Source organism: Brachionichthys hirsutus, chromosome 4 (assembly GCF_040956055.1).
Source record: "Brachionichthys hirsutus isolate HB-005 chromosome 4, CSIRO-AGI_Bhir_v1, whole genome shotgun sequence".
Taxonomy (NCBI): Eukaryota; Metazoa; Chordata; class Actinopteri; order Lophiiformes; family Brachionichthyidae; genus Brachionichthys; species Brachionichthys hirsutus.
This window is the reverse complement of record NC_090900.1, coordinates 13313073-13340698: the sequence shown is the minus strand read 5'-3', so window position 1 is coordinate 13340698 and position 27626 is coordinate 13313073. Positions and strand designations below refer to the sequence as shown.

The 27626-nt window shown below is 49.3% G+C and overlaps 1 protein-coding gene across 1 annotated transcript in view; it reads right to left on the bottom strand.

The window, feature by feature from the left end:
• Nucleotides 1-27626, bottom strand: part of cux2b (cut-like homeobox 2b) — a 73747-nt gene that overhangs the window by 16743 nt on the left and 29378 nt on the right. Inside the window, exons 2-4 of the mRNA XM_068760665.1 lie at nucleotides 23350-23460; nucleotides 21159-21206; nucleotides 2528-2606 (exon numbers count right to left, since the gene is read on the bottom strand). Of these exons, the coding sequence (XP_068616766.1) occupies nucleotides 2528-2606; nucleotides 21159-21206; nucleotides 23350-23460 (238 nt within the window). The remainder of the gene's footprint in view (nucleotides 1-2527; nucleotides 2607-21158; nucleotides 21207-23349; nucleotides 23461-27626) is intronic.

Sequence of the window (27626 nt, the reverse complement as noted above, 5' to 3'; positions counted from 1 at the left end):
GGTGATAGGCACGTTGTTAGGGAAGCGCCGCTAACAGGCCTCTTCCAAGCCCCAGACTGGGTAGGAGTCAGAGAGCACAGCATGGGGACGTGTCACCGGCAAATCAAACGGCGGAACGCTAATGAAACACTCCAGCGGATTGACACCTCGGCGTAGGGGCCTCATGAAACGAAAGCGGAGAGGGAGGGGGGGGGGGAACACTTCAATCACTCGCATCAAGAAGTTATTTCTGTTCTGAGTTTACTGTTGCATTCAAGACACCTCTGAAAAGTTAGCGCTGGAGTGCGTTAACAAAGAGTAACGCACGCTCGAATGGAACCAATGGAATGGACATGAAATTTAAGGGCGGGCAATCTGTGGGCCCAGATGTTAACCACGGGTCACATGCTGCAGCTCAAGCCCCGCCCACTCACTTCCTTGTTTGCCTCATGCATTCATTAAATCTGCTGTTGGCCCAATCCGAGTGGGCCGAGGGGCCAGAGTGTCAGACGCAAACACTCGGACAGAGGGGCAGGCGGGGGGGGGGGGGGGGGGGTGTCCTGCAATGAATAGTAATAACTGCATTAAGATTAACGACCGCGGTGCGTAAAGAATAATTGCATCTGTCAAAAGATTAAAAATACATGAGCTGTGGCATTTGTTGTGGGGCGGGGGGGGGGGGAGGGGGGGTTCGCTGTTGTGTTTGAGGGGCAGGGAGAAATGAGGTGGGGCCACAGCCAAATGACTGTCCTCCGGTGTACCTGGACTCATCCATTCTAGCAGGGGGGTTGGCGGGAGTGGGGGGGGGGGGGGCTGTGACCTTGGACACCAGCAGCAAGATGCACAGTGACAAAACAGGCACGGGATTCTGAAGGCCCTCCTCACAGATGGCAGGAAATCTGAAATGGAATGCAGCCTGTTTGGATGCAGCCAAAGAGGAAGGTCGTCTGGCCGCGAAGGCGCCAAAATGTCGGGAGCAGTAAACGCAATATTTATGCCATTTGAGAGATTTGATGTGCAAGATGAGGCAATATTTGCTGCGACTTTGAACGGACACGTCAGACTACATGTTGGCCCGTGAGCCATCGTGGTTTATCCGTCGTGGTTTATCCGTCGTGGTTTATCCGTCGTGCGACACGCAGGATGCCCTTTTGAGATTGAGAAGCCGGAGCCTTTGCACATCAGTGTGCAGAAAAGAGCTCTGCTGCTTTGCATCAACAACACAGACTTAAGTGTCTAATAGGATGAGCATTTAAGGAAATAACTTTGGACTTTGACAGTTTGAAGTTTGGGAAATAAAGCAGCATTTGCAACCGTTTTACAAAGCTTGAAAGAGAAAGCCCATCCTGTGTGTGTGTGTGTATATTTATACTTGGTTTTTTTGGACCATTTCAAAACTCTCTAACCTTTATCAGTGAGGCATTGTTAAGGTAAAGCTGAAGGGAGGCAGATGAGGGAAATGATTCACAAAAGCTGGTGTGCTGTTCTTAAATTGGCGTTGCATGGCTTTTCTTAGTTTTTTAATTCCTCTTTTCTTGAACAAAACAACCCTATATTGACTCTATTCTCTCCCTGGGGGGGGGGGGGTCATGACAGAATAGATCCCACAAGACGTTCATGAGCTTGGATTCAGGCCTTGATGTAAAAGGCACAGGTCAGAGAATCAAACTGAATACAACTTCAAAGTACAGCACTTCTTAGCAAGGAAATAATTCCATTCAAACTGAGTGGGAATGTGTGTGTGTGTGTGTGTGTGTGTGTGTGTGTGGTGGCGCACGATCAAGCAGGGGACTTCAAGGAGAAACGGAGACCTTTAAAAGTCAGTGGATGCTGTTTCTCTAACAGACTTTTATCTTGTATTCCCTGAATCTGTAAACAGCGTTCTCCGTTTGTTTCTCTGATCGAGACTGAGATTGGGTTCCGTTCTGCTGCCGTCTGCTGCAACTCAGAAGCACAACAGCACGCGTCGTGGCGTTGGAATAACAACCGGAGAAGCCCCCCGATATATTGCTCCTCCTGTTTAACTCCCCCCCCCCCCCCCCCCCGCCCATTGGCCTCGTCAGGTCTGCGTTCCACACGAAGCAAGACTTCAGTTGGGATTTTAATTGGCCCTCCACAATCAACAGCAGAGCTCCTCGAGGACGTGTTCGCGCCGCAGCCCGGCTACACTCGAGGACCAGCGCTGCGTTTTGAAGTGGCCTCATGCAGAGTTTTGGAATCCACTCTGAGAGCACAGACTTTGAAAACTAGATAAGAGCCACAGGGCTGGCTTTTAATGTGTCTTACAGTCATGTGCTTTTGCGCCATCGCTGTCCATTGCGAGACAATCGTGAATGGGTTCACGCATGTTTCAAATGCATGCGTGATGCGCCTCTGTGTGCGTCCTGACAGAGCTGACTACAATAGCCACAGAGATTTGACGAGGGATTGATCGCAGGGGAAAGATCATTCCAGAAGTGAAATGTTTGTGAATGCAGGGTTTCGTCTGCTGCCGCTGAACCTGTGGTTTATGATGATGCACGCATTTGGTCTTCGTGGGGAGACTCACCTGGGGCCTCGAGAAGCTTTTTGTAGATTCCCAGGAACGCAGACTCGGCCTCCTTACTGCGCTTGTTCAGAGCGACCACCTGCGGGAAGAAGACGCCGTTACGCCAAACATCGACTGACAGAATCCTGGTTTCTGTGTCACTCCTAAAACACAACATTTTGCATTCTCGGAATTCAATTCATGCGTTCATGAAAACAGAAAAAAAGCTAATAATGAATCAATAGTAACAAGAGCTAAGGTTGACCCTCCACTTAGAGAGGCAAACGCTGCTGCGTGTCTTTCTGCATCTTCATGCTGGATCGCAACATCTAGAGAAGCGAGGTGCAAACGACGAGCCCCCCCCCTCCCCCCCTGGTTCGCTGCCAAGCTGCAGCAGGCCCCAAGGTGACATTTGGCCTGTGACATTTGGCCTGTTACATGTTGACGCCGCTCGTTCAGAAGGCTCACCGGCGGCGGCCTTGATCGCTAGCAGCACTCGGCACCTGCTATCCTCTACTCAGCGGGTGCTGCAAACCAATTAACGATTCATCGGGGGGGGGGGGGGGGGGGGGGAAAGAAAGTGAATTAGTCACCACCTGGCCCCATGGAGCGGGTACCTGCACCAGTGGGTATGTGGGTTACCCCGCGCCTACTTGGGCTAAAGCCCCAGCCTGTCTGAGGCGGCGCCACGCCCTCTGCTCTGGAACAGTGAACGCGATCAGGCTCATCCACTCCGAGAGCAGACAGAGTAAAGACTGTCATCGTCTATCGTCTACGCTGGACTGGATCTATGGACGCCACAGCACACGGTCCAGCGGGCATTCTGGCTGAGCCAGGCTGCTACTCACACACATGCGTTTCACAAAGGCTTCAAAGCAGAGCCGCTACCGGCAGCTCGGCCGAACACACGGGCGAGTCCTCAACTTCCCAGACAGCTTGCTGGATGATCTCGCTTTCTCCCGATGCATGTGCAAAAGCCTGCGATGCGGTGAAGGCAACAGCAAGAGCTCCTTCTTCCAGACGCACGCCGGTCCTCCATCATCCTTTAACGAGAGCACGCGGCGATTACCTCCACAATCACACCATTAACCTGCCTGCAGACGGGAGAAGAGGCATCCATCACCCACCTGCCGGACGCCTTCTCGTGTTAGAGCCCGCCACGCGTGTAGCTACCCCCCCCGTAGCAACCACCCTCGCTATCATCAAAGCACTCTGAGGAGTCATGCATAATATGGGCCGATCAAGGAGTCATGTTCATCCCTAATCCGCCTCCAGCCGAGTGCAGTGTGTTCCAGAGCCCGAGGTGTCTGACTCGATTCTGGCAGATAGGGTGCAGGGGCGGCTCGAGAGGCGACTACAACGATCTCTTGTCTTCTTTTCAATGTAAGACACGGTTCTGGCCCCGCCGTCAGCTCGCTGCACACTCTTTGTTTGCAGCCGTTTTGTGATAAAGGATTCGGCTGCCGAGGGAACGAGCTCGGCCACAGGTTGATTTTACAAGCAGGAGTAAAGCCTGGGGCAGAGTAGAGAGAGAGAGAGAGAGAGAGAGAGAGAGAAAGGAAGCACGCGCCACCATAACTCTTCACCTGGCAACCGAGTGGGCCGAACGCGGCCTCTGAGAGGAGGCTGCTGGGAAATACTTACTGATAAGCCTTTGAGAATAGTTACAGTAGCTGCTAGTGCGTACATCTGAGAGGGCGAGTGTGTGTGTGTGTGAGAGAGAGAGAGAGAGAACAAACTAGCATGCGTTGAGGACAGAAGTATAAAATGTGGAAGGAGAGAACACATTTTATGTAGCATGAAGTGGCAGAAATAGAGCGGCGTGACACGCGGAGGGAAACGGAGCGACGACGGAAAGAGAGCTTCCCATAAAGAGCGCAATTATCCATTATGCAGTCATCAATTACAATTATCACAACTGGTGATTATGCAATTATCACTCTAAATCATTGTTTCCTCCCTCTGCCTTACTAGTTTGCCCCCCCCCCCGTGATTTGGTTGTTGCTGGGCTGCAGGTGATTAGAGCGTGTGATGACGAGCGACCGGGTGTGCAGATAGGTGTGTGACTGTGTCAGTATGGTTGTGCATCGTGTGTGATTTCATTGTGTTTTAGCGAGCGCTCATAGATACCCCCCCCCCCCATCTCAAGGTGAATGCTCTGGGTGTTGCAGGTGCTTTGGGGACAGCAAATGTACGGTTCCACAGTCCCTGAGGCTTCTAAATTACCTGTCATCTTCTCCATGATGCAAAGGTCAGTGCACAATCATAGGGAGTCGCTCCTACTGTGCTGCTCACTGAGCGCCGGTCCAGCCCACGGGCTGACGGGGTGTCACAACAGCCCCGGTCCCGGCCCACGCTTATTAGAGCTAAACAGCAGCAAGCCCACCGCCGCTGCAGCGCCGCTTACCACAGGACCCGTTGGCATTCAGTCCTACGCGTTAATCTAAAGGTTATGATCAAAGATGATCTATTAACAAGAGTTCAAGCCATTTGGTCAGAATCGTGAGCCTCGTATAATGTATTTCTTCCGGTTAATATTCATTAACTTGTTCAGAGTCATTTCCTGTGTTGTTTTGTATCAAAGCTCCAAATCTCATTGTGTAGCTGCTAGACAATGACGATAAAGGCTTTCTATTCTATTTCTATTCTATTCTATTCTAAAAGATATGGATTCGACTTTATTCTGTGTAATTGATTTGATTATTCTGTGAATAAACTGCATTTAGGAATAATGTTTCTTAATCAGCAAAGTTACTCCATGTCTCATCATTATTGTCTGAAGAGCCATCAAACAAAGGTCAAAATTTAAAAGGACTGATTTTTCAAATGTGATTTGAAGAAAATTCCAAGATGGATCAGACTGGCCACAGACTTGCAATCATCTACAACAGGGGTCACCAAACTACGGCCCGGGGGGGCCGGATATGGCCCGCCTCCAGATTTGGCCCGGCCCCTGAACAATACCAGAGACAATACAAAACAAACAAACAACAACAAAAATTATTTCCATATACGGTGTGCAACAAAAACATAGGACGACCCATTTTCACCCTTTGTTGTCACATAGAAAGGGAAAATGGTGTAGGATGGATGAGTCGGAGCACCAAAACTCGTCAAACTAGGCCGTTCACACCAGGTAGTTGGTGAATACCTGGCAAACAAAGATAATTACCATATTAAAAAATATTCTGCTCGGCCAACAAAGATTAGTGATCGTGTTAAACGCAAAATAAAACATAAAGACAATAACGTTTCCAAAAGCAACAGTGAATGATTTGGGTGTCGCTATACACCCTCAAACATTAAACAGGTTTCTAAATCATTCTGATCTAATCAGCTTTGTTGTAAATGGAGGGAAACCCAATACGAATAAAAAAAAAACACAAAAGTGATCGACTTGACTTTGGGGTGGAAAATCTGAAATATTGTCAAAAATAATATTTAGCGACAAGAAAAAGTTCAATTTAGAAACAAACACTACTGGCACCATGCAGACACGAGTAGCCGGTGGGGGGTCAGTAATGGTATCGGGTGCATTTAAGAGGGGTCATTAATTCAATCTTTTGTTTCCTAAAAATAATATTAATATTATGAAGAAAAGCATTCTTCCTTTCGTTTTAATGATGATCACATTCGACTTTTTTTCTGTCAAGAACCCGGAAAGGGTGTGGCTTTCTGGAAAACAACGAATGTTTAAGTTTAGGCACCTTTGCGATCAACACACTTTTTCTGTTACAAACTGACCCCCCCCCCCATCAGAGAAGGGACCATCATGATTCAGTTTCAACATTAAAACCCAGGAAGAAACTCCAAAATATTTAAATAGAGCAGTTATGCTTTTGTTTCTTTTATACGCCAACTAAAAAAAAGTGAAATGCTAAACCCCAGTTCCCCTTCAGAAGCAGAGGAACGAGGCGACTCGAGCGGAGCCACCCAGCTCGTCTGCAGCTGTCACTGCTGGCATTTGTTTTGTGTCGAGTGTAGGTTCACAGAGAGGCGGGAGGAGAGAGACGAGCTGGTGTGGAGTGACTGATGAGAGGGGCAGAGGTAAACACTTCTGCAATAGAGGCTGGATGCTGAGAGACCCGTGCACTCCCACGTGCACACACCCACGTAGACAGGCTGAAACTTGAAAACATGAAAACACACAGATTGCATTGTGCTCTCACAGACGCACACCCCAAGCAGACTGAGTCTGAGGGTAGATTTAATCATGGCGACACCCTCCTCAGAGCAGCGGCGGCGGCACGGCGGCGGCCGCGGCCATCTCTGGTTGTCCGGCGAGATGAGCAGTCAGAGCGCTGACACCCATCTCGTCGCCACGTCAATTTCAATCAGCAGCGCCTGTCAGTCAGCGTCCTGCGCTCACAAGGCTGCAGAGCTCAGCCAAAATAAAGGGGCCACCGCTAACCTGGTGCCAGGGCCCCGACAACACAGCAGGGACAAATACAGCGAGGGAACGGGAGACGCTCAGGAGTAAAACAGACGGGGGGCTTAATGTTAGGTAAAGCGTTCATGACCTTATTAATCCACGAGGATGTTGGATGAATTACGTTTGTGCAGATATTATTGCATTCGGAGCCGTGAAAAACGTCAGAGATCCCAACGGGGCGAGGCCGTTGTCCTCTCACCGTCCCTGTGGGCTGGATCTGTGGGTCTTTACTTGCATTTCCTGTCACCTGTTTGGACGTCTCTGTCAAATAAAGGATGCCCCAAACATAAAATAACATGTTAATATTATTATTATATATGAGATTTTTATTATGCTAAGGGAATAGCAGTAAAGACAATGTGCACACAGCCAACGGCCCCCCAGAGACTCTGGATATCAACCTGATGGGGGGGCACAAAATAAAAAGATAGTGCTATGAAGATTCATCATCTCGGGACCATGAATGCCCAAATGCAACTGCAGGACATCACCTCAATGATTTCAGAACAAAACGAGCGAGACCCTGACCGAACGCCCCGGTGCAGAATGACCCGGGCTGAGAGGCTAGCAGATCTCTGTAGCTCAAGGAGGAGCTGAGGAAATCCCACCAGACGTGGCTCAGAGAGCAGCGCGAGAGAGAGAACATGGCACGGCATTCAACCCGGATCAAAGCCCTGGCTGCCCCCCCACGCAGCGGGTGCCTTCTGGGTCTCCTTCACCATCAACAGGCAGCAGAAGCGCTGCGCTACCGGCACGCTTCACGAAACTCCAACGCGCCAGCCTAGCGTCACGGCAAAGTCACGGCAAAGTCAACGTCAAGAGACAAACGGGAAGAAGAAGAAGAAAACAAATCTGTTCTGAACGTCTTTGGAGTTTCAAAGAGCCGAGTTGTCGTTTCCTTTGAGCTTGCACTTTTAAATGTTTGACGCAGGAAATGACCTAAACCTTGAGGAGAGTGCGTCTGCTGAGAATGTGTCTGTCGAGGCCCAATGGGAGGGAGCGGGGACGTTCTGAGGCGAAGATGAAGGGACCCGCTGATGTGCTGAAAGGGGGGGGGCTGTGAAAAGCAGGAATGAGAGCACCTGGACTCCACGAGGAGTAGGTAAGGGCTCATTATAAAAATAAAGTGCCCCCATTATCCCGGCGCTGTACTGCCCTCGCGAACAAAGCTACAACAGATGGGTTGTCGTGAGTAACGCCGATGCGAGCCAAAGCCCCGGAGTGCACGGACCCTGGCGGGCTGCAAGCGGTGCAAGCCCTGGCGAGAGGGAGGCGCAGCTGCGTCGCTCGCCCTCAGACACATGTTGACAGCGTCTCTCTAGGCCCCGCCTGCACGAGTCAAGGTGAGACAGCGTGACACGAGGGGAGAGAGAGGCGGCGAGAGAGGGACAGAGTGCTCCGCCATGATGGATAGCGTTCTCCATCCTCCTCTCCTCTCTCTGCCTCTTAGAAGGCTGGTGACTTTCCAGTAAGGCAATTATCATTGCGGAATGCATAATAGCCTAATTAATTACAGGTGTCAGCGCTGCCTTTGTTTCAGCATCCGAAGAACATGATGCCAACGCCGCATCCACAAAAAAAAAAGAGAGAGCAGCTCTGATGAACGAGCGTCGAACCTCCGCTAGAAGAGGGAGCGGCGCGCCGGTGAGACGGCTTGAAGTCTGCCGAGCCGTCCTGCGTCTGCTGCTAACTGAAGATGGATGGGAAGCACATGGTACAATTAGGTCCATTATTTGCTTGATGAATCTGCTGCAGAGCGTCGCGGTGCTGGTGAGGAAGAGCTCAGGTAGGCCCTGCTAGGGCGGCGGCACCATTAACAATGACCCCCCCCCCCCCCCCTCCCCCCCTTGCCCGGCGTTTCTGACAAACATGGCATATCATTTGTCCTGTCAGATTTAGCGATTTCATTCATCATAGTGTGCGATAGGCGGAAAGCAGCCAGTCGCCGGAGAGAGAAAGGCCTGGCTGTGAAGGAGAGACGTGAATGATGGCGTGGCGGGGGACGAGGCAGCGCCGAGATTCCAGTCGCCCCCCCCCTCCAGTAAACACAAGCATGCATCGGTGCAGGACCACAACGTCACGTTTAGTGTGTGTGTGAGCGTGTCTTTCTGCTGGGGGGGGGGGGGGGTCGTGGCGGTAGGCTGATAATCCCTCCACACACCCCCCCCCCCCAGGCAGTGGGGGGCTCATCGTAGAGTGCATTGAGTCTTATAGGAGCAGGCGCTGCAGTTGCATGCAGCTCCCCGTGCCCCCACTGCGAGGAGAGTTTTGCATAATTAATGACTGTTGATGTTTCCCAGGTAGTCGCCCGGCACGTTCGCTCCAGACTCGGCTCGCCGCCGCCGTAGCTTCCGCAGAGAATGAGCGACACCGGAACAGACAGCTTACATTACAAGCATAAAGAAGGCAATTTTGTACACTGTCTTCAGACATCACCGAGCGGGGGAGGGGTGGGGCGGTGGGGGGGTTCAGGGCCCATGATTCCACTTGCTGCAGAGAAACACTCAGGAAGAGCTTTTCCATGTCTCCCAGTCTGCAGAGAATTGGCGCTTGATCCGAGTAGAACGGCTTCCCCGAGTGTTTTTATAATTCTGCATGCTGCTGCAGACGCACGGACAGAGAGCGCGCCGCCGCCTCCAGATAAGGGTTGACGGCTGCAGACGGATGATCACTCATGTCTGCGTGAGTCGGTCTAATCTGAATGTCGATCTTAATATACGCGAGCTTGGTGGTCTGGGTTTGCATGTTCCAGACGCCGGGCGCAATGAGGCCTCGGGGCGCTGCGCGTATTGCTACGAGGCCGTCCACATTTACACACCGCAGCACGTTAAATTAAACATTTAAACGCGACACCGAGGGAACGCTATTTCTCACTGCTCTCGGCCCACTGGTCATTATTAATTTGTAATAACCTTTAAGGCTTTTTTGATGTCATCCATATTTTACAGAGCGCTATCACTCCCAGGCGGACTGGCGAAGGCCTGTCGATGACAGATCACCAGAGCGCCGCTGAAATGTGCTGCTATAATTAGGAGCGGGGCGCAGGTAAGGCGTGATCTTTGGATCGCCTCTCAGAGTCATGCGTCAGTTCAGTGACATGTCAACACTCACAGATTAAAAAAACGCGCTGGCCATGAGGAGATTTGACAGGAAAGCAAAGGTTTTCCACAAAGAGGAGTCCGTGGCCTCGTTCCGGCGGCTTGACCCATCGTTTTGGAAGCTTTGAGGTATTTATGAACGCCCAGTGCAGAGGAGGGGGGGGCCACATTAACACCCCGCTCGCCGTCTCCTTTGTATTCCTCTTCTGGAGGGCTGGCCGAGGCCCATCTCGCTGCTCTGCTGGGAGGTCCACGCCCACTGGATGCCAGCCTAAATCTCGTGTTCGCTGAATGCCAACACGCCACTAAAAGCTGTAAAACAAATAAGCCCCGTTTGATTAACGCGCACTGACGGACCGCCGCTGCCAGGCATTTGATGTCATGATTGGAACGGCCGGCGTTCCTGCCCGATCCGTGAATCCTTTTCACTGACAATAACAATAAAATCTATTCTGATTCGGATTCTTTTCCCTTTTGCAGCGTCAGAGATTCATTTTGATCGTTGAGGAAATGACCACTTTAAAGACGTAAAACACTACATCATTTCAAAGGAATATTTGAAAATGTTTAGTTGTAAATAAAATGATCTACTGGCGTGTATACTACCAAGGGTAAAGTTTGCCGTCATTTGTTGTTGTTGTTGTTGTTTTCACTTCTAATTGTTTTCGCTGCATCAGTGTGAAGCTGATTCAATCTTAAGCAGCCTCAGAAACAACGTTGCAGCAGGCTTCATATATAGGAACTGGCTTTAGTGGCTCTCTAGTGGATGCTGAGCATTACATAACCCTCCATATGCTCCGAGTAGGACAATTCCATCCGGCTTATAAATAAAGGAACCCGACGCACGGCTGCGGCCGCTGTGATTTGGGCAGGTTCTCACATGGGATGTCATCGTTGTGCAGCGCTAGCCCTACTGCTATTTCAGGCTCTGCCTCATTAGAACATCCGCCATGAGCACAAAATAAATTACAGACTGTACAAAAGACACGTCACTCGGGAAGAGACAGCGTGAAGAGCGCATTCGCCCTCCCAGCCACACAGCGCTTTGCACCAAACCGCCATGCGTTTGCCACATTAAGGCCAGATGCATTGTGGGAGCGTAGTCAGGTGGGCTGCAGCTCTGAGATCTCTGATGCATGATGGCGCGTTGAGGAGGGGGTCTGCAGGGGCAAACACGTGCAACCTACGACCAGGCCGCAGCTTTCAGCCGGAGACAGCAAGGGTGAGGGAAGGGGGGGGGGGGGGGCAGAGCATGTGATTACGCGTGTTAGTGTGAGTTTTGGCATGAGAATGAGAAAAGAGGGGGGAGGGAAAACAGCACACATTGCTGTTGCCTGCCACTGAGATTATTTGTGCGTGTGGCTGTGGAGACCTCCTCACGCCACGGCGGCCGGCTAATTCAGTTAGCGAATAGCTGCCCGTCCTTCAAGGGAGCGGACGGAGATGGGTCTCAATATGAGACGTAATAAAGGAAGCCCATCACGGGATCTCACCGCACCTTCGGCTGTCCTTCATGTGTCTCGACATGAGAAAAAGCATGCGCACACACACACACACACGTGCACGCACACATGCACGCACACGGATACGCCCACACTCGACCCAAGGTGGCATCCAAGGTCTGCTATTTTTGAGAGAAGCTCAAAACCAAATATTACGCTCGGTGTTACTGGAGACGTCTTTGCTCTGTTTGTTCATATTTGTCATCACTGGCGTCACCAAAGACACGACGTCCCTCCCTTCATGGACCCTTAAGATCACTGGCGTCACCAAAGACACGACGTCCCTCCCTTCACGGACCCTTAAGATCACTGGCGTCACCAAAGACACGACGTCCCTCCCTTCACGGACCCTTAAGATCACTGGCGTCACCAAAGACACGACGTCCCTCCCTTCATGGACCCTTAAGATCAATTCATATCAGAATCAGATATCTGCAGATGGCTCCAATAACAAAGTACCCTCGCATGGTGACAGGAAAGTACTCTGTACCTTTACTTCAGTGTAAGTACTATCACTGCAATTAAAAAATACAACATTACAAGTAACGTCAGGTCAAGACATATTTAGTACCATCCATCTTCAAATCGCTTATCCGGGGCCGCAGCCTGAGCAGGGAAGCCCAGACTTCCCTCTCCCCGGCCGAGGCGTTCCCAGGCCAGCCGAGAGACGTGGTCTCTCCAGCGTGTCCTGGGTCTTCCCCGTGATCTCCTACCGGTGGCATTTTTAGTTCTAAATAGCAAAATATTGGTGGAATGAATAAGATGGGCAACACGGTGGTGCAGTGGGGGGCACTGTTGTCTCACAGCAAGAAGGCTCCGGGTTCAATCCCTGTCTGTTCTGAGTATGTATGTTCTCCCCATGTTTCTCCCCATGTCTCTCCAGTTTCCTCCCGCCTCCAAATAAATGCATCTTAGGTGAACTTTTCACTCCGAACTTCTCGGGGGGGGGTGCGGGTGAGTGACGGTCGGTCTCTGTGTGGCAACATAAGGGAAATGCTAATTCAAACATCTGCGCTAAGTAGCCACAGCTAGAGAATTGTCTTTTTAGTAATACGTCACCAGCATTTGACTGTTTGTCAGCAGAATCACACAGAAATGTCTCCCTTTGGCTGCTTCGATGCAGGACTATTCCTCTGCATCCCTCTCCCTCCCAAATTATGTGCACAGGAGTTGAGTTTGATTTTGGATAAGGCTTGATTCTGGCGTTTAACGCAGCACGAGAAGCTAGACTTTTGAATGTTTCTGCATATTTATTGTACTTTTATTGTTTTTATGCTTTATTCTTTTTATTGTTTTTTTGATTCATTGATTTTAATTTCACTGCTGCGTTCAGCACTTTGTTTGCCTTTGTTGTTATAAAAGTGCTTTACAAATAAAGTTGGATTGGCTTGGCCGGCTGTTTGGGACGACCTGCTTGAGATTCAGTGCATTACAGTTCAATAAGTTACTGCTGCCTTTAGTAGTACTTGTTCTGTGACATCACTGACGTGATGGGCACCCGCCCTCGCTACTCTACGGGGCATCATTTGCCTGTTTATTCTAAATGACTTAATATTGAACATGTATTTGGAGCATGTATCCAAATGAAGTCATGCACTTCCACCGCCCGCCAGAAACTCCCGCGCCACGTTGAGAGCAGAGAAGGCAAACGATTGGATTAATACTGCAGCAATAAAGAGGCCTGCTCATTTGGTTTAAGGAGTTGTTGAACGTCTCCTGTATACAGCACCTCCCTGTGAGGACTGCAGCAAGGAGGAGTCCACTTCCTGTTCCTCTCCTGGCGCCCACGGCCTGGTGACCACCGAGCCTTTTTTACTGGCTGTCCCTCCTGCTCCCTCCGAGCGGGGCCCTTCACTCCAGAAACAGAGCCAACAGCTCTCCCGCTAAATCCACTGAGACCCAATTACAGGGACAGCAGGAGTAATCACAAGGAGATGCAAAGTTACTTTGCTTTAATTGAGGATGTGTTTAACACACTCCTCGGGCCGCAGTGGCCACTTTATGTCTGCGATGAAACCGAGCCCTGCAGTGGGACTTAAAAACATAGATCTGTTTGTGACGAAAGGCAGCGAAGGCTCTCATCTGTGGGCTCGGTTGTTTAAGGGTGTGATTTAGAAGCTCGTATTCCGAGGTTAAAATATGAATAAAACAGGCAGGCCTTTTTAAGTGTGAAAATACATTTGATTTGTAGTGAAGAAGACTTTAATGTGGGGAGTAGCTCCTCGCTCTCGCTGCTGCTTGTTTTAATACAGCCACATGTTAATTAGTATTGTAGTTAATCCCATATTAGAGAGACCCAAACTGTCAGGTCACATTATAAACAATCGGTCCTTATATTCGTGCATGTGACATTTGGAGCTGCTATCTCTTTGAGCAAAATGTTCCCTAGGTAATAATTGGCCTACTTTGCGCTGTCTTTCTTTGAATTGCCAGTTTTTTTATCATTTAGGATATTAGCCTTGACGGCCATCATCTCATATACCATAGATCCACTTAAAGCAGAAAAATAGGTGCGTGTGTGTTTTTGTTGTTTTTGCAGAGGGACAGCAAAAATGGGAATGAATGATTTACACCAGCATGTAGCAATCCGGGACCCACCTTCATGGGATATTAAATACAAAAGAAAAGTTCAAACACTTAGCCAGCAGCAAAGTAAGTGTAACTTCTCTCTGCTTGCATTATTTAAGATCGGCTCCATCATCTTATCAATCTATCGATCTCGCGGCAGAAAGATGAAAATGGAAAAATAATGAGGCCGATGAATGCCGTGTAAAGAACATCAATGTGCAAAAAAATGTAATTATCTGCGCTCGAAAGCAAAGGAAAACGTGTCGGCTGTTTTCTAAAACAAAAACGTGGAGAATATTTTTCCCTCTCTGCATATTTTAATTAGCAGATCAATCATAACTACGTACTGCAGAGGAGGGGAAATATGCGAGTCTAAACGGAAAACAATAGATGCGCTTTAAAATCTTCAGCCTTTTGAAGTCTAAATTAAAATTTCAGGGGCCTTTACAAGAGCCTTCTTCAGAAAGTTACGATATTTAATTAGCGCGTTTAGATTTTGCTGAAATTGAACTTAACAGCCGAGTATCATGTGAAATGAAGGCAGGTATTCCCGGGCGTTCAGCGGCGGGGAACGCCGCGGATGGGCGGAGGGAACGAAATCCCTTCAGCATGCGGCTCGTGTTTCCCCTAACAGAAGCTCGTGTTCTTCTGACTGGCACTGCCACTGACTTGATCTGAGGCAAGGTCTGGAATTGGTGGAGCAGCTCTCCGGTTCTGCTTTTTCCTTCTTGCGTTGAGCCCTTCCTGGTTGCGTGAGCGCTGATATTTATTTCTCTTGGAACGTCCTCGCCGGCGCTGAGCCGCCGATTTCACACGTTTTTATTGGCTAATTTGACCGTGCTCTTGCCAGCAGCTGAGAGTGAGCCTGGGAGACGGTGCTACGGCTACCGCTGGCCTCCCTGGCCTGGGGGGGGGGAGCCGAAGAGGGGAGGGAAGCGCTCACCCGTCTCGTGACAAGTATTTGACCGCGCTGGACTGAGGCGAGCTGAGATTAGTTACCCTCTGCTGCTGGTGAGTGTCTGCTTGGTGCCGGGTCAGGAGGGCAATGGGACTGCTTGGGTTTTTCGAGGAGCGGATGTACAACCAATCAGATGCCCAATAGCTGGCGATGTTCGTGCGTCCATCCACGAGCACGGCTAACGTTTCCACGGCAGCGGCAGTCAGCCGGATTGTCTCTGGGCTCCGGGGTTTGTGCTGTCAGGGCGGCCGGAATTAAACCTGGCACTGCAGAGCAGAATGTGCTGAAACTCATCAATTCCACATGGCTAGAGAGCCAAGTGCCTATTTATAACATCCCCCCCCCCAGTCCTCCCACCCCCACACACACAACCCCCCGCCCTCTTCTTTACCTGGCTCTGAACACGCATCCATAATGATGAATACGCCCGACTGGGATGCTTCGACAGGGCATCAGTCAGGACAGGAAAACAAACACGCCACCCGATCATAGCAGAGCGGAGGAGGAAGAGGACTGACACGAGGAAGGCTGAGGGAAAGGATGAGGCGCCTCAGCATAAAAACACCCAATAGAATCACAGCAATCAGTCAGCACACAGGTAACAAACAAGGGCAGTCAGACAGATTAAACCGCTGCAAAAGGCCCAATCTGGAGCCGCAGCGTGCCAAACCACCGGTGAAATACGGCCACCAAACAACGTTTTTTATGAAGTCATTTACTGAATTGATGAGATTTCACTTTGGAAGTGCCTGTCTGTACTCCCCGGCAGACTGATGGCAATCCTTGAGTGAATCTTCGGCTCGTCTGCAGCTGTTGTTTCCCGTTTTCGGTCCAATTTGACGGCTTAAAACGAGACCTCTGCACGACGTAAAAGAGACGCGTTCTCCTTTGAGGACGGAGAAGTCTAATACAGCCATCCATCTACTGTCTTTAACTGCTTGTCCCGTGTAGGGTCATGGGGGGGGGGGGGGGGCTAATCCCAGTTGACAGTGGTCACGACGCTGGATTCACCATGGATCAGACACCAGTTTATCACATAAAAAAATAAAAAACAATCATTCAGACCTACGACATCTTAGAGTCACCGACTCACCTCGACTGCACGTTTCTGGTCTGGGAGAGGAAGACGGAGAACCTGGACGGAACCCACGTAGACGTGGGGCCAGAGAACCTGGACGGAACCCAGGTAGGCGTGGGGCCAGAGAACCTGGACGGAACCCACGTAGACGCGGGGCAAGAGAACCTGGACGGAACCCACGTAGACGCGGGGCAAGAGAACCTGGACGGAACCCACGTAGGCGCGGGGCCAGAGAAAGGACTCATAGTCTTTATTGTCTGTTGCCAACTTTTCTGTTCTGTAAATGAAGCATGCTTCCAAAAACCTGAATAAAAATGGATTGATATGCAATTCCATTGAAAACCTTTCAAAGAAAATATATTTTTTTAAAAATGTGTCTCATTAGTTTAATTGATTTTTGCAAGTATATGCATATTCTAAATGTTCTGCAGCAGCATGTCTCAAAAACGCTTGGATGGGGACTAAAGGAAGGTATTATCAAAAGACAAATGAAACTCCAACGCCATCGTCGAGCCTCCGTCTCTCTTCCTGCCTTTCATCCCTCTCCTTAGCACGAAGAGGACGCGCGTGAGTTGCTGCTTTACATGGCCCTGGAGCCCATTACGGCCCCCACAATAGGCTGGAGGCCTGGACGTGCTGTGAATAAGTAATGATCCGGCTGTCCGGGGGCCTGGCCTGCTGTCCAATGAGCCTGAGACAGTGGAGCAGGAGGCGGGCTTTGGAGTACCTCGCCGGCCCAGTATGTAGCGTTCTGGTCGTAGCGAAGGGTGAGGCAGGGCCGGATGGGAGAGTGGGAGGGAATTAGAGGAGCAGAGGCCCCCTAAATAAGGAAGTGCCTGAATAATGACACGAGGGGAATATTCAGAGGTAACCGAGAGGGCTTCAAACAGGCAAGAGAAATAGAAATGAACTCCATTTTTAAACCCGCATGCACTTTCAAAGTCGCTTTCGCATCGCTCTGAAGCTGCTGCTCCTGCGTGCGACCCCACCTTCTCGAGTCAGCCATCCGTCGAGGCAGTCTGTACCTAATAGCCGCAGGGTTTAGCCCATGATGAAGATTTGTCTTCATTGAGCTGGAAAAGCTGGAGCGTCGCCGAGCGGTTTTCCTAACGGCACAGTCCCTCATCTATGAAAGTGCCGTAGAGCCCCTCAGACAATTAGGCAGGGAAAAGCTTTATGACCGTTAGACTCACTCGGCGAGCGCCACTCTTGCCGCCAGCGCCGCCAGGAGCGCTGGCTCGTGCAGAAAGGTAATTACGGCGCCTCTCGTAATGACACGGAGGAAGCTTGCGTCATAACACCCACAGCTTTTTATCATGGCGGCGTAATTAATTATCATCCTTTACTCTTTGATTCATTCCCGCATTCATAACATATTCATACATTCAAGGGAAATTATCATTTCCTTCAGGAATTAATCAAAAGGAGGAAGAAGCGGTCGTCTCTCGATGAAGGATCAAAAACCGTGTCTGGCTGCTCGGCGTGACGCAGCGAGGCCGAGGTGTCTGACGGCGTCGAACCTCTCGGCCCTCTTCCTCTTCCAGGTCAGGTCATCTCGCAAAGCGCGGAAAGGGATGCATGGATACGAGACACGGATGTACGTAACCCTCCCATCGCCCTAACCTTTGCAGCACGTCCTCCCTGCTTTCATTCTGGTGGCAGGACCAGCCGTTTGTACAACGTGCAGAAAGACGAATCGCAAACGGGCGCAAAAGCGTCCCTTTCGAGAAAAGACGCTGCGTCGTCAAAATGCTTCCCGTGCTGGCGCGGAAAAAAAGCCAAAGCAACAACACGCGTGAAAACACTGTCTTCCCTCACACACATCATCACGTCTCAACCTCAGGGGAAGAAGTGGCACAGTTAGACCCATAAACAGGTGTCAGCCGGCCCCCGCCGGCCCCCGCCTTGCCGAGCTTTAATAGCTGTTTGATGTTTCTGATGTCTAGTCAGCTCAATCCTACCTTGCTGCTTAATAATGAGGGCCAATAATGACTCCCGCGCTTGAGGGGTTAACGGCATGTAACCGGGAGAGCTACTAATTACACGTTACAAACTATTTATCAGAATATCCATCTGCGCGAGCGCCACAACGCTCATTGTGCACGCTAAATTACTCCACGGATTATCATTGTAAAGCAAGTTTCAGTAATTAGGGGCCCGTGCTGCTGTTTTCTTTTTCTGAGCGTGCCAAATGACATCAAGAGGAGAGGAGAGGAGAGGAGAGAGAGAAAATAGACTGACTGGTTCAGTGTGGCTTCATATTCAGATACGGGCCAGATGTGAGGAGGAAACTGTTTCAACAGGATTTATCGTGTGGACAATTTGCACTTTCAGCTGAGAGGCAGGTGTGAATTGCTTTGTGAAGCCCAGGCGGCCCCAGCGATGGCTGCCGTCTCCGAGATCGCACGGTGGCGAGGCCTTTGCGTGGGACTTGTGAGAATGGCGCGGCCCGACGGGCCTACCTCTCTGGCGATCGGTTATTTGAGAAATAAACGTCCTATCCCTGAGCCCCAAAGGTGTGCCTGCGACCGCGGAGACGCATCGGCGCCATCTCCTCTGCCTCGCCGTAAATTTTTATTAAAATTACCTTCATTATAAGACAGTGTTCATTATAAAAGCAAAAACGCCGGTCTCCCAGGGCCCCCCGTGGATTAATAAGGACAGCCGAGTATTTTAAGCCGTAAACTCGACTCCTCACTGTCCTTAATCTCCTTCCGACTTCACAAGGCCAAATTAACACCTCTCCTCGGCTCTGACGGGACCTCATTAGCAAACTTCGAGGGAAAGAGAGAGGAGTGCAGAGCGGAAAAAAGAGGAGAAGAAGGAGGGAAGCGACCAATGACAGTCACCGGCTCTGGGATTAACCCTTTCTACTCCGGCTCCACATGGAAAAAAAAATAAAAAATCTAGGTCGACACCGTGTTTCTAATCAGTCGCCTGGTTAGCGATAATTAGAGGGAGAGATTGGATGAGAGCGGAGAGAGGAAGTGGGTGGGGAACGTTGAAATGAAAAAAGAAAAGAAAGAGAACCTGTCATGTCGCAAATACTTCAAAGGAGCCGACTTCTCCTTCAGAAGTGGCACGATGAGGGTCCAAATACCATGAGGTGCTCCTCAGGGCCTCCGAACGGGGAGGGGAGGGGGCAAGGACCTAGATCTTTCTCACATGTATGCATCACAAACACACACACACACTTTTCTGTCGTTCGCCACCTGTATGGCGCAGCTGCAGGGGAGTCTATCCCAAACCACACAGCCATACAAGCTCCGCCTTCTCACCCCCCCCCCCCCCCCCCCCCTTCCTGCAGCAGCAGGTCCAGGTACCGCTGGGTAAAGTTCACAAGCCTCCGCAAGCTGTTTGACATTACCAATAAGGTCAAAGAGTATCAGAAAACACCAGAGGATGATCTTATTATGGGATGGCAAGTTGCTGCCTGCGCCTTGAAATCGGCCACGCAGCCGAGGTGGGGGTCCGTCCCCCTCCCCCTGCTGAAAACCAGCTCACTTTTCATCGTAGACAACTCAAGCCTCTGGAAGTTACACAAGCGAGCCGGAGAGGCTCACAGCTAACAAAGACAAAAGGCTCATTATCAGCCATCTATTTTATCCACTCTGAAACGTCTCCAGATTCCCAGTCGTCAGACATCAATGGAGTTAAATGAATCCTGTGGGTTGCTGTTTGCACAATAAGAATCTGGAAGGCTGCTTCTGATATTTGTGCAGCTTTACAGTAGGGTAATTGAATTAGCAGGCGAATCCACCGCAGAGCGCCGCGCCGCGTTAGCGCCGAAGGATGCGAGCGCCCCTGCCAGCGAGCACGACTGCGCCGGCATAGTCGATTATAAGGCATTAAAAAGAAGCTGCCAATAATCACTTCCAAGAGAAGCGAACAATCCATGCTGAGTGTTCTCATGTTTACCGATGATGGGGCTTTCAGCTTCGGGCTGAGCGGCCGGCGCGAGACTGAAAACATATTTGTGGTATCATTTCCATAAGGCTCTGCTCTGCAGACCATAACGCAGCTCGCAAATGTGATTTATGACCTCGGTGTAATGGCAGGAGCAGAGCCTCGCTAGGTATCAGATGACTTTTTCAATATGGCCACGTCAGAGGGGGGGGGGGGGGCACGGCGAATGCCCCATCACAACAGGAAATGAGGGCTTGTCTCAGCCAAGAAAATATGAGAAGCCTGATATCCGATCATCTAATGGCCGATAGATGCTACTTTACTTTGACAGAAAAGGCATCCGTCAATAAGCAGCACGTGAGCAATCAGACAAAAAGTATGCCAAGGTTTCCTCGGCCGATCGATCAAGTCATCATTCCAGAGGTGGCCGTCGGCACCGATCAACGCAGATACAAGATCCAGCAGGATCTAGAAAACTAGAACACGGAGCGGAAGGACAAGATGAGGAAACCATATACAACTAGAGAAGCACTCAGGGAGCTCAGACCTCCGCCGAGCAGCTCGTTCCCCTCCTAACTGGATCTACACCGTCCACATGGTGATCTGGATCAGCACCATGAAAAGTGAAAGTGAATCAGAGTTGATGTGTATTTAACAGATTTTTGATTCCGTAAATTGAGTTTTCAGTGTTAAAATTCTGGATTCGAGATAATCAACCGCGATATTGAGAAACAAATTGTGAAGCTCCATTGATCATCTTGCAATGATTATGATTAAAAAAAAAAAAAAAAGGGGGACATCAGAATTTAATTCTTCTATCTGCTCCTTTCTAATCGTGGAAATTAGTATTGAAAGTGTGTGAGAGGTGTAAGAAGAAAGAAAGAAAGAAAGAAAGAAAGCTTCATTGACTGCAACATTAACAAAACGTTTAAAGCGATCCAGAATCCATGATCTCCTTTGGAATTATCCTGCAAACAGACTACACTACCTCCGCCTCGCCTCGCCTCGCCTCGGCGGAGGTCACCATACGATACTCCAGCTCTGTTTCTAGGCTTTCCATGTTTGATTCTGGGAGCGCTTCATAAACCGATAAAACGCCGTGTAGCTCACCTGCGCCTGGAAACTCTTGAGAACAGGTGCCACCATCTCCCGGACGTCCTGCACACAGACAAAAACAAAGACACTCAGTCTCAGCGTTTCCTATTCTGCAGATGCTCCACCCGTGCAGGAATCCGTTTGGCCCCCCGCCGAGGCCCCCCCACAGCTCCATGGAGAGAGGACTGAATAACTTTCCTTTGCTCTTCCAAAACTGCGTGTGTGATGGAGGAATGTCGTTACGGGATGTGGGTATTAGCTGGTTAAAACCCAAAGGCCGTGTTTGAAAAGTGGCGCTTTCTAGGAGCTTCCATCAGAGCCCAGAGATCCAGGCTGGCGTGAGCCCCCCCCCAGCCTCAGGTAAGGGGATTGTGCTGCCAGTGGCGACAGCCTGAGCCCGCCTTAAACGCCAGCATTAAACTGACAAGATTAAACACTACACTACAGACTCAGGCAGCAGAACGGCCTGAGGGCTCATTTACATTTACCCCAGCTTAGATGTCGATGGAAGATCGTTTCAAAGATGATCCAAAAACGGACCAAATACTACCTGTATAGTACACAGAGTTACCTTTGGCTGTACTCGGTTCGATCCGCCTTCACCGCAGTCATTGTGCATTACACGCGTAAGGTGAAATGAGCTTCTGCTACATAAAGCTGAAGAAAATACAGAATAATACACGGCAAACATAAAATATAACTGTGGATGCTGTAGTAAATCTATCACCAATGATTATTACTGCAGTATTACCATTAAAAGCATGCTTCCTGACGCTTAGATGTTTTCTTTTTTTATGTATTTCACAGTAAATCGGAACGGCAGAAGGAGCTGGACGTCGTGAGGAAAGCACATTGAACATTAGCTTTAGCTAACCTCCCTTCAGAACCTCCCACTGGGCCCCCAGAGCAGATGATGCATCACGTGAACTGCTGGAGGTGGAGGACGGACACCTGAGGGATGCCATGTTGCTGCTCGCTGGCTAACTAGCTAGCTATTGAACCTCAGCTATGTGCTGCTCAAAGCTGAAGAGTGATTGATTACCTCTGCCGAGGAGGTTCTGCTTGTCTGTCTGTCTGTCTGTCTGTGTCTTTTAGCAGGAGAACTCAAAACGTTCTGGACGGATCTTGATCACATTTTCCGGTAATGTTGGGAATCTTACCAGGAACAGTTGATTACATTTTGGTAGGAAGACATTTTGAAGCTCAGACAGACGCCGGCGATTACATAACTTATTTTATTACCTCCGCCTCGCCTCGGCGGAGGTAATAAATGTAGGGCCATTGTTTTTGGTGTAAATCAGACTGAGGTGCTCAGCGGAGGTTATGTAATCGCCGGAGTCTGTTTGTCTCTCCGTCCGATTACTCAAAATTTTCTGCACAGATCTTGATGATATTGTTACCCGGAACAGTTGATTACATTTTGGTGATGATCCAGAGGAGATCCTGGATTCTGGATCACTTTGAAATCTTTGTTAATATTGCAGTCAAAGGAGCTTCAAAATCTGTTCCTCAATATCTCGGTTGATTATTGACCGATGTTGAACCAAGAGCAAGAACAATTTAGAACCTTGTGACGATGATCAAAAGGTCTAAATCCAATTAGGAGGGGAACGAGCTGCTTGCCGGAGGTCTGCGCTCTCTCTTTTCTAGCCTGTGCATGTAGATTTATTCTGTTTTACAGGGATTGGCTGAAGTTTGATATGCATGGAATTTATACTGAAACGATATCGACCTCAAATGTGGCCTAAAAGGTTTCAAAGAAATCTACTTTTGAATGCATTTAAACAAATACTACTGAAGGTCTGTTAAGAACGCGATCAGTTTCATGGCTAAAAGAGGCTCAAGGAACAATTAGCAACCAAGAATCCCACCGTGGACATGCGTGCCTTTAGCCAATGAGAGCCGAGCCTTTAATATGTACTGTTGTCCACTTCCTGCTTGTTTCCTCCAGCCCATTCGTCTCTAATAAAAGTATTTTCTAATCATCAGATTGTCTTCAGTCCTGTTTCTTGCGGCTTCGACGAGACACCGGCTCCTGTTGCATCACAGCAACTTTGAGAAGGTCAGTAGCAGCTACTAATCACGATACAGGATTTACAACTTGTTTCACAAACAGGTGCTTTGGAGTAGAGAGTAGGAAACCGACTGAGGGGACGTGACGAGGGGGACGTGAGGACTGGGACGTGACGAGGGGGACGCGACTCACCTCCGGGACATTTCTCTTGAACTCCCTGCTCAGCTCCACCAAGTGCTTGTGGGAATGTTCGCTCTCCTCTTGTCGGCCGGCCAGCTCAGATGCCACGGAGTTGAGTTCCCTCTGCAGACGCACAAAAGAGAGAGAAACGGTGAGGGGAAGAGAACGGAGAGAGAGAGAGAGAGAGAGAGCAATGGCACTTTGGGGAGGCTGCCAACGCTCATCCAGTAAAGCTTAAGAGTGTACATAAATAAAAATACACTGCTGAATATTAACAATGTAATCCTTCATGATCTCGCAGCAGTAATACTTACAGCTAGCCCTGGCCCATAAATAATTAAGCCAAAATAAATCCAATGCCTACAGGAGCAGAAGGCCTTTTAGATAATCAGTATGTGAAATAATCAATACGCTTGCAACGGCTATAGAGCACTGGTGAGGGAGAGCGTGGGGGGGAGGGAGGGGTTCGAGTCACGTGTCGAGACCCAATAACCTGACAAACATCCTCACAAACAAGCAGCGCGTCTTCCTTTCTTTGAAATGAAGGGCTGTTTTTGACTCAAAGAGACGCTTCGCTCGCCGCCTGCACGATTTCCACAGGTCAGATCTATTTTCAGCCTCTTCTCACTCTTGCTGCCGTCGCCTGCGCCGATCTTTATATTGATCTGCACAGATTTTCAACACGTGACAGGAGCCGCCATAGCTTTAAACAAATTGCCCTTTTGATACAACAACATCTCTAAAGCCGCTGCTTCTTTACGGGCCTGCGTTACACGACATGCGAGCTCCGCCCGGCAACACGTCTGATCCGCCGCTCAGAGCTGTCAGTGCAGCGGGTCCTTCGTCAGAATCTCAGCTGCACAACATGCCAGCCACAAATCCGATATTATCGATCCGTCGTCCAATTCCCGGCTCTCACAGGAGAGGAAGAACAACAGATTCATTCTCGGCTCTCTGGAACAGACGTCAGTGAATCTCATCGCTTTATTTCGACTCACTAAATGGTGACAATCCTTTCTTAGAACTGCTGGGTTACACAAAAAAAGACAACAAATGGAGGAGTGGATTCAATTACCACTGCAAATTTATATATGACACCAGGAAATTAAATTGACTGCATTTTAATTAATCTGCAGACTTACTTAAAGGCAATTTAATAAATCATCAACCAGGGGAGAAAAAAGAAAGTAAATGGAAGACACAGCACTAGCTCTTTAATTGAAGGGCTGCAGGTTCAAGTCCCTGGATTGCTGAGTCAAAAAGTGGTGAAAGTCAAAGTGATGCAAAGACGACGACGATAAGCTGAGATGACACATCAATGCAGGAACAAAAGTCTGCGCGACGCTTTGCTTCCTGCCAGCCTTCTGAAGGTCAAACTCAAATCTGATGTAACTCTGGATTCAGTCATTTCTCCTGAGTGACGGCATCATGAGCGGAAGCCACTCCCATTCGCTTTCTGATCCGGTGAAGGCACAGCTGTAGTCGAGGTGAACAGTTGGCATGGACCTTGGTGGGAGATGGGAGTCAGACTGCAGCCCACCCAGCCTCGAACCATACATACGAGTGTCCTGAGATACGAGCCTGCAAGCAATATTTTGCTTTGAGATGCGAGTATAAATTTGAGATACGAGCACGCTTCCAGATGCTGACGCTCGATGGACGAGCGCTGCGAGCGAATCGAGCGCGCTTCACTCCGTCAGTGATTTACACTGTATTTGTGAATATTCTTTATTATAAGTGATCGGACCAAATAAAGCGAGTGGTGAGGATGGCAGTGAGAAGAAAAGACGCACGATGACGATGGAGATGAAGCATGACATCATCGATCAACGTGACCGTGGCGTCCGAGTCAGGGATTTGGCACGGCAGTAGGAGCGGAGTACATCTACGATATGTACAATCCTCAAACAGAAGGATGCTACAAGAACACAAAGCCGTCCAGAGGCAGAACTAGTATATCTAGGTTTGTGTAAGTGTACGTGTAAAGGTACAATTAATGAATACGGTGTCTATATGAACCGTCCAACCCTCCTGCACACCGCCATTTGCCGTCTGTCTCGAAGGTAAAACTCATAATAAAACCACATTTTCTATTAGAGTAATACTCTACATAATTTATGATATCATTTTGTGTGTGTTTGTGTACATACCGGTATATAATTACATAACAATAATAGCAATTAATAACTTTTTTTCCATCGTTATTAGCGTTGATCTGGGTGTTTTTAGACGGCTAGAACGGATACAAGGGAAACATTGATTCGACATTCAAGTGATTTGAGTTACGAGCTCGTCCCAGGAACGAATTATACTCGTATGTCAAGGTATTACTTTACTATATTAACGATACTGGGATGCTGTATGTACAATTACAATCACTACTGCTCCTTAAAAAGTTACCCAAGTATACCCTTGCAAAAAAAAAATTGGGTTCATTGGGAAATTCCCAGGAAAGTGCACTGTCATTGAAAACGGCCAGAGCCATGCTGGATGAGGAAATAGGACGTCATAAAGTCCTGTTAGTCCTCGCAGTCCAACTGGGATGAGCCTTGGTGGAGATTAGAGACGGGCTTTCAGGAGCTGGAAACCTCTACTAGCTTCAAACGGCTAATCTTCCCGACAGAAGATTCCTCTCGAAGTGACTTTGAGTGGATTTTATACGTATTTAAGATATAGCAGTGTCGTGATTCTAAGTCCGCCAGTGCTTCAGTGGAATCGGGATAGAGCCGGATTCACTGCAGCTCAGCGGATGAGAATGCATGGCGAGTGCTGTGTGCGTGGCAAACAGCGCCATCATAATGGTGTGGTTATTTTGAAAGCACCCCCCACAGTTTCTAGAGCATTAAAAGGGAAGGGAGGTTGGGAAATAAAGTCTGCTGTCTGTCTGGAAAGGAGCGAAGCAGGACAGACGGCGTGCTCAGACTGAGGATTGGAGGAACCGTGCAATGTGGCGTTTCACAATGCTAAAAACCAGTACGTCTTTGGGTTACCTTAGAAAATTTACCTCTGTCAATTACAGTGGGCTTCATCCTTCATGAAATCATTTGCAGGATTTTCTCTTTAAAATGAATTTGATACTTAAAAATGGGGAAAAATATTTAATAAGAAATTGCATGAAAAGAGAAATCATTTGACAGGTTTCTAAGAAGGCGATCGGGACCAAATTCCCAATGTGTGGCAGCCAGGTCAATATGGAGGCCCCCGTCGTTACGTCTCTGCCAGTCAAACATCCAGACATGATTGATGAGTTCCCCCTTGGGAGGGCGGAGCTGTCATCGGCGTTACGGGGAAAACGGAAGAGGGAGCTTGAGCACAGAACCAGTCCTGGAATGCTCAAGTCAATCGAGGCGCAATCTTTGCGACTTCTGACTTAAAGAGCAAGAAACAATAAGTTTATCGACTTCAACAGGACTGACCTGCAGGGAGTCAGTAAAAGCGCCTGAAACCCAACGAGCGGCCGAACACGTGTCCTTTGTAGCGTCTGACAGACTGAAGATGGACCGTTTCAGCGTCTGTAGCGGAGGCCTTGCATGGTCTGCCAGGCAGCCACACTGCGTTAAAGGTCTCGGGTTCCTGCATGTGTGCTGCAGCGCCGCAGGGAACAGTCAACCATCGCACGTTACTGAGGGCGGGATCAACCGGCCTAGAGGGTTGACAGATACGTCTGTCGGAGACAATCTGGAGGAAACCACTAATAATCGAATCATTCAAAGCCAAAACGGAAATCTGTACGTGTCGGGCGAAACGTAACGTCATTAAACCGAGCTCATCTGGATTGCATCTGTACTGGTAAGCCTTTAACTCACCTCTCACAAAGACAATGGGGGGAGGGGGGGGGGGGACTAACTAGGTGCTGCAATGAGGTGGAGTGAGTCAAAATCAGGATTGTGTGCAATGGGTTTGGACAGCACAGATTAAAAAGGGAAAAGAATCGGGTGGAGGCGGCGAGCGGGCAGAAATGCAGATGGGGTGTTATTTCTCTTTTTGAATCCCGTCTAATTGCAATCATGGGCAGATGTCGGGACGTGTGACAGCATCAGCAGAATCGCTGCTGAGCGCACAGAATCTTTGTCTAAAAATAATCAGACATTCTGCGCACCGCTGTTTGTTAGAATGGTAATCGATGCTGGAGGCTTTGAATTCCATCAATTTATAGATTGGCTCTGTTCTGCCTGGTGACTGCTCTGCCCCTCAACCCCCACTGCAGAAAAACACACACACTCGCATGCAAGGTCCTGCACAAAAGAGCGGCTGGGCGCACACGCGTGTGCAAGAGGGCATGTGCGCCG